Source organism: Varroa jacobsoni, unplaced genomic scaffold, assembly GCF_002532875.2.
Source record: "Varroa jacobsoni isolate VJ856 unplaced genomic scaffold, vjacob_1.0 scaffold_421, whole genome shotgun sequence".
NCBI lineage: Eukaryota > Metazoa > Arthropoda > Arachnida > Mesostigmata > Varroidae > Varroa > Varroa jacobsoni.
Window position 1 is genome coordinate 49353 of NW_019213323.1, and position 7628 is coordinate 56980.

The following is a 7628-nucleotide window of genomic DNA, read 5'->3' on the forward strand; positions in this document are numbered from 1 at the left end:
TCGTCTAATGAAAAGAGAGAGCTGCTAGCGTTTATTTTCAATTATATTGAAATCACTACCGATGTCTGTTCATTTCAGACAGTTTAAAAAGACGTTCCTTTAACTATCGCTCGTTTGCAAGAATAGGAACTTGTGCAGATTGTGGCGATAATTAAAAATCTTCATTGTTATCGCGGTGGACGAAGTAAAATTTAGATTGTTCCTTTGTTTCTGAGTTCTTTAATATCCACTTGCAAAACGACTCGTAAGCCTTATCCACAGTAACCGTCTAAATACATCATTGTTTTGATAGACCTCTAATTTTTGATAGAGACAATTAGTATATAAACGTGTGATATACGAAATTTTATTGATAGCTTTATACAGACGTACGGCTTCGAACATCTTGAGTCATTGAACGATGCCGCAGGCATTCATTCTCAAGCAAAGGAAAATGGTTGAAAAAAAAGTTGAGCAATCAATGCCTATTGGTACCTAAAAAATGTTTTTTTTTTTTTACATAATGTAACCGCGCTGATACGACCAGTACATCGCTGCGCCCTATATATAATTGACCGTTGCACCAGGATAGGTGAAATATAGGTGTCTTAGTCTAGTTTACAGTACTCGTGTATTGGCATTCTTATAAGCAAAATAAAGAGAGCGTAGACAATAGAAAGCCACTGAAAACTAGACGCCTTCATTAGAAAGCTTTAGTTCAGATGTAGTTAGTTATGTAAATAAACATATAAAAGCTAAATAATATTTACTACATATTATATTCAATATAAATACAGCACATAATACTTGACAATTCAGTTCCCAGCCGATTTTAGCCAAAATCAAATGGCGCGCTGTTATGGGACGAACGTTTCGACGAGAAAGAAGCGCCTAGAATATAAGTAGTTAGAACACGACAAGAAGAGGGAATACGATAATAAATATATTATTAAATAGGTTATATAAGGTGAAATAGAATAATTTGTACGCGATTTTATTAAACGGATTATAGGAAACTAGATCAGTAACGATTGGTCCTGTCGCAGTAAATCTGCATGAAACCTCGTGCGTTCCGAAACTTCAGTAAATATTTGTCATCCGTGAGGCCGATAAAAGTGGACTATAGCCCGGTGTTGCGGGACTGCTTTTCGATTATTGGCTCAGTAAACCAAATAGCTTTTAACTGACTAATTACGCTAGCAAAATTGCCCATTCTACCTATTTACTATTTTAGAGCGTCTTCTGCTAAGTTATCAGCCGGATTAAAAAAATGTGTTATAAATGTCTCTTCCAAAAATAAATTACTCTAGTCACCTTTTGAGTCACGGCTATCTGCATTTCTCGTTGGTAAACCGAGTGTCACGCTTGACAGGTCCGCTAGATCGTATTGCCAAATTCCACATTGATGCTCACGACCCGCTTTGTTGACTCGTGACTCCTTCGACGTCGCTGATGACGATGATTGTTGTGGTAATGAAAAACTTGTCGCCACTTCCTCTTGTTACCTTACAGGAGGTCCGTCTGAAGCAGAACAGCATTGACACCTGGTCGGAGTTAGAAATGACGTCTTACACAATTATGCCTTTTTCTGTTCTCGGCTACTTCATAACGTAAGTTGTTGATACGTATCACACACAATACTGACAGATTTTATAAATATATGAACGCACCGTAACCTCGCTTCAGAACGAACATATTGAGCGTGGTAAAAACGAGGCCTCTGTTGACGCGTGCCTGAAGTTGACTTTTTCTTGGGATGACCTTAGTTGAAGGATTTTGGCGGTCTGGTGTCCATATGAAAAAGTAATAGTGAATCATATAGTGTGACAGTCGTCCGACACGCATTTTGTCGTTTTCATGGGTTTTTTACAAGCACTTTGGTTCAAAAGGAAAAAATAAATTATTCAGTCGGTGGTGCCCTGTGAATACTATGTACGAAGCTCAACAGGCAATACATGTCAACCCTTAAAACGTACCACAAGAACACAGATCAAATCTTTAACAAGTCACTTCTCTGATATATTTGTTTTACATTTACTGGTAGCAGTTGTTTGTTTCATAGGTCAACCATGAACAGCATCAATATCTAGCAAGAAATTTCGTGTGATAAACAAAGAACAAAGCAAAACCCTTAGGATTACTCAGAGTGCCAGTCTCGTATACCTGTAATGTCAACCAAAAAAAAAAATTAATTAAACGCATGAAAAAAATCTGTTTTTCTTTCAATTAACCGAGCTCACCTGTTGCTGATCTGCCAAATGTTTGCTGATCTTTGAGTATCATCGAGTAAATGCGCCACTTGAGTAGATTTGAAATCTGTACCCACTCAAGTGCATATGCCCTTTAACGTGCATAGAATTATGTAGTAGCTGCGTGCTAGCTGCACTTACGACTATGAGATCTGCTACTTTCGTTTTCCATTAAGATATAGCTGCCATGCACGTGGTGGAACCTAGATTTATGACGGCAGACGCCCTCGTGTGGGGCTTGTTGACTTTAGTAGCTCAAGGGTCCAAGCAGCGCACGACGTATATCTTGCTCTGTTACCTTCCATGTTTAGGAGTACCCGATCAATTTTTGCTAGCTCTGAAAAATAATATAGGGTACTCTAATAAAGACGTCATCTTACTACGTAGAAAATTGCTGCTGAGGATATGTTATTGTTCTGCTATTTTTGCAAATTTAGCCGACCGCTGGCGTTTTACCGTTCAAATGAGGTGACTTTTCGCTATACCTACCAACAGTTGCATCAAATGCCACAATAATTAGCGTATTAATTATCACTATTATTTTGAAAATAGACATACTGGTTGCCATTATGTTACTGTGCCGTACTACTTAGGGGCTGTCTTTGGTTTCGTCGTTCAGGTATCTCTGTCTGCATATACTACTACAGACATTAATGAAGTCTTTTATTTCGCTATTCTACTCTTAGCCGGTTTAGCCGTCTTACGGTTTAGCCGTCGCAACGCGAAGTACTCGACCCACAGCGATGGGATTCATATAGCACCACTTGGGTTATATGAAAAATTATATATACCCCATCCTCTCTAGCTGTGCATATTAATAAATATCATAGGGATAAATCGGTACCAGGGATATATATTGACTCGGGCGAAGGTCAATCATTCAAGAAAAATGAAATTGCAGGGTCATGGTGATAATCGTAGATACCTCCTACTCCCCCCTTCCATCTCATCGGTTTGCAAGGTATAACTGCAGGTAAGTGGCTGATCTCACTCTAACTTTCCTATATCCGTATTGATTTAATTTACCTAACGGTTTCTAGGACCTAAAAATAGCCCATACGCCACGATTAGATTGTCAGACACGATCCGATAATTTGGCCATCCAACCATACATCCGATTATAATACTGAGGTATTGTATGTCTCGCTTGTAATGCTCTGCGCATGGCTGTAAAGAAATTGTTTTTTTTGTCCTTATTTGTCAACGGCAAATATAGGCATGTATGGGAGGATTTGGTTCATCGACGTTCACGTATCGGTATGCCTGCAGGTGGAGCGCCAAACGAGGGGTATATGAAAAATGATTTTGTCTTCAAAGATTGTAACAAGTCATGCTTTCGAATCTACATAAAGTTTTCTTATTTGATTTCATCGAATTCGTCCTGCATTTGGACAATTGCAGGAACATGAGGTCAAACTTTCAGGTCTGTGCCCCAGGGATGAAATGTATAGAAGGTCTATGCCTTCGGACTATCTATGCTGACATTCCATGTCGAGCGGCACTTTTCGGTGCCGTTAACCTCCAAAGACCGGAGCTTTTTCCAGTAACGGCCTTCCAAATCGATCACAATCAATATCGGGTAAGAAGCATCCACTGTACTTCTTCATATTCTTTGCTCCTGCTTACAGTTTAGTTCAGAGTTAATATTAAAACAGGTTTAACTTAAGTAACTAGCAATGATCCTTATTTAGTTGCGCTCTCAGCCTCTCTCTCTCTCTCTCTCTCTCTCTCTCTCTCTCTCTCGTGTGACTATTATCTTATTCATTGGAAAGAGAAAGTAACTCAAGTGCCTAACCTTGAGCTCATTCAAAGTCAGCTCCGAACAGCCAATGAAAAACCTAAAGCTTGATTTTTCGATCGGCTTACGTTGGTGTACTTAGAAATCTAGTTAAAAATATGTCATTATATTCTTAGTTAGAAAAATGTGTTGTACATTTGATTGAGAAAATCATACCCCATTGATGGGCTTCAACTTAGATATAAGGACGTGTGTTCCTACATTTGTATCGCAAGAAGATATTGAATCGTATAGCTAAATCACGGATTATTCTGTACGAACTATTTGAAAACAAATAAGGCAGTGTATTAAGGGTAACAGATCTTCAATCAACCATATAATGTAGTAGCTGAGAATGCTGGACATGGCCTGCAGCTTGTCAAAGTGCAATCTATCAGACGAAAGGACACGATTTGTTGATTTTTTCTGGACACAATTACGCGGTCTGATAAAGCGGATGTTCGTATCGTGATTGATCTATGTCTTTTGCAAGTGTAAAAGTGCTTTTGACCCTTTTACTCTTGAGCTTGCGTTTAAAACACAGCTTTTGTTGCAATGGTCGTTCAGTGCCTTCCTCTTAATTGCCGGTGGCCCGTAGTTTAAGAATCGGTATATAACACAAAATTATTGAAAGTAGATTGATGTGGCCACATTATATCTCGTGTCGGGTTGAAGATAACAAGGTACAAGCGAATGTACGGGTCTGACACCATATTCTTTTAATATAGAAGAAAGCTCGCCACGTGGACAGATATCTTCGATGCCGCTGTTTTCGATAACCGCTAAATCTTACGTTAGAAGATCTTTCACACAGTTAGGATTGTAGTCTATTTATCCTCTAATTGTTTGTATGGGTCCGACGGTGCCCAATTCTTCGATTCCGTGCTGTTTACAAGATGGACAATCTGGAAAGTAGAGTAGAATATGGGCAATTGTAGGTGATTTCGAAACACCGAAGTGATCCATTTGAAGATGATGTAATAATATTACTGTGTTTCATATAATGATGCATATAGAAATTGCACGTTTCTCATGCTACTACGGTTTCGTTTAGGTCGATATTAAGATTTAGATAAAATCAAAGGCGCTTCCTTACATTACACAAAGCAATTCCCTTTTTTCCGTTATTAACAATATTTCTAATTTGTAGTTTAATAAACGCGCTTGCTTTGCCGGGCTGCCTCATTTTTGTTATTCTATAATTGTTCGCCTAATAAAAAAACAAGCAGGCCTCTCCTAAAGCGTGCACCGAAACTTAGGTCAGTGATAATGTATTTTATCCGTAAACATTCCATTCTACCTCTACCTTGAACCCGCTTAAAAATACAATACATAACTCAGGCCAAGGCAACATACTAAAAATACCGTAAAATGTAGTTTGCGAATTTTTTCGTATTCGTAGAATGTTTTTTTTTTTTTGTAGAATTTTATACACGAAATATGTTAGGAACATCGTGACAGTCTACAATCCTCAATGATCTTGTCACAAGACACACACACAAAGCCTTTCCCTCTAAACCATAATAAATGTCTGTCATGCTTTTACTTCACACATTCATACGTTCGTAGCAAAATTTATTATGACTTTATTTTCAGGAGACAGATGAGCTGTTGTGCGTGTACTGCGTGGACAACTTAGAACCTAAAAACACTGCTATGCTGCCCTGTGGCCAGTTTGATTGGTCATCAAACGCAATAAATTAATGATTAATTTATTTAATGTTTGCTATCATCATGGCTATTTGTTGGATTTGACTTTTGAGATTATCCAGCATCAGTGCTATCAGCTACAACCTGATTTTCGCTTTTTAATGTCCGGCTTTAGTAACAATAGATAAGCACGAATAGATATACAAGATGATTATATTTCGCCAACATCTATAACTACAATATGGTGCTTGCGTACACGAAAAAGACTGGAATGAAGTACTGAGTTAATCAACAAAAAAAAAAACAGGTGATAGAAATAATGGGTCCGACTTCGCGGGCGGTTTACACCGATACCTCTCTAAGCGTTCGAAGATACACTTAACAAATGATAATTGCAAATGTTAAATAACGTACAAATCAGTCGGTCGGCTGACAGACACTTTTACTATTGTTATTCTTGCCGGACTTAGTGGCTGCCACCATTCTAATTGTGCCGTATCAACGTACTGTACAGCATCGCCCCAAAGCCAAGCGTTCTTGAACGTGTTCAAAGATGGACTGAACTTTATCCGACATTAGTTTTTCATTTCTTCACACCTGATTTACAACGAGTTTATACCTATTTAATGTGCCTACAGGTTTTAAACGAGACTTGGTTACAGTTGTTTACTGCTTTACCGCCATTGTCCTATCTCAACTATATTTCTCATCGCAGCTTTTCTATGACCCTGTCTCAAAAAAACCTACAGAGTTAGTCAGGTCAACCCGTCACTTTGTTCCGTCGTCCTATTACCCCGTTTCAGCATTTGGATGACATTGCTTCAGCGGCTTTGTTACTTTGCCGCGCTTGTCCATTTCGAATTTTTCCACTCGTCATCTACTCATTTGGTTATTCTGTAGCAGACGCTTTATTCTTCTGTGTCAATTAATCTTTACGTCAATTTGGACAACTGAGTCACCATTGATTGTATCACCGTTGGCTTTCCTGTTATTTCAAAATAAAACTTTACTTATAATGCAGTAAGCCGCTCGAGAAACCCAAAAAAAAACAAGGAAGTGGAAAAAAATGTATACCTTTAGAAACTTAGAAGCGTTTTATGAAGAAAAGAATCATATTTAACTCGATGGCAGAACATAACAAAGTTTCGGATTTTGTAACCATTGCGTAGAGCTTAAGCAATTAGGTATTTGAATATTTCTCTAGGTTCTAGTTTTCGTTAAAGTAACAGCCTGTAAGGCCGTTTAAGGCCACAGAAAATACTCCTTGCATAAGAGGTACTAAAAGTGGCTGCGACACTCAGAGCGCGATCAACATTGAAAATAACTAAGACGTCATAAAGTAACCACAGTCAAATTCCAACTTTTTGTTGTTCAGCATAATAATGGTCTAAAGGTCACTGACGATTAGCTGAGCCCTAGCAACGGGCCTGTTGCCTTTGTTTTTGCTGAAAGGTCGTCTTACAAATTTATGTAATAGCAAGACACAATCCACTGCCAATAACCCGATTCAAAGACGCGTTACCTATATACTTCTTTCTTGCGCACTGAGACACCGACTAAGACGACCTAATGTGTTTTTTTCTGCATATGAGGGAGCAGGTATTGCCACACAGCCAGAAATATGCATACATCAACCATCAAAACCCTAATGTTGGCAATCAGTACTCGTTACCAATTTAACAGTTTATATTAAAAATAACCAATCCATATACCTTGCCAAGTTAATGTAACTTTATATTTGCAATCTCGGACATATTATGGACCCTGTTGACGATTCTGCATTTCGTCACATTTTCTTCGTTTAGGAACATTGTGCTGACGCGCACTAGTTTTAACTGGCTGGGATATACTATGGCGTTGCAACATCCAAGTTCACAGGTGTTACATAGTAAACAAGGAATGGCTGAATCAAAGATTTGTGCAGTGAACTAGCGCCTTTGTTAGCAATTTTTTAATCTACCAATCACTTTCTA

General features: G+C 38.4%; 1 protein-coding gene and 1 long non-coding RNA gene across 2 annotated transcripts; one reads left to right on the plus strand and one right to left on the minus strand.

Annotated features, from left to right (window-relative positions):
- Positions 1–1422: 1422 nt before the first annotated feature.
- LOC147753521 (uncharacterized) lies at positions 1423–2518 on the minus strand. Its single transcript, XR_015310963.1, has 3 exons — positions 2220–2518; positions 1650–1763; positions 1423–1500 (listed from the first exon to the last, which is right to left on the minus strand). It is a non-coding gene; the product is annotated as an uncharacterized LOC147753521 (long non-coding RNA).
- LOC111260282 (uncharacterized) lies at positions 1432–5807 on the plus strand. The gene is made up of 4 exons (XM_086968234.1): positions 1432–1589; positions 3130–3201; positions 3630–3807; positions 5602–5807. Exons 1-4 carry the CDS (start codon positions 1432–1434, stop codon positions 5707–5709), a joined length of 516 nt encoding a protein of 171 aa, XP_086824360.1. The 3' UTR covers positions 5710–5807.
- The last annotated feature ends 1821 nt before the right edge of the window (positions 5808–7628 follow it).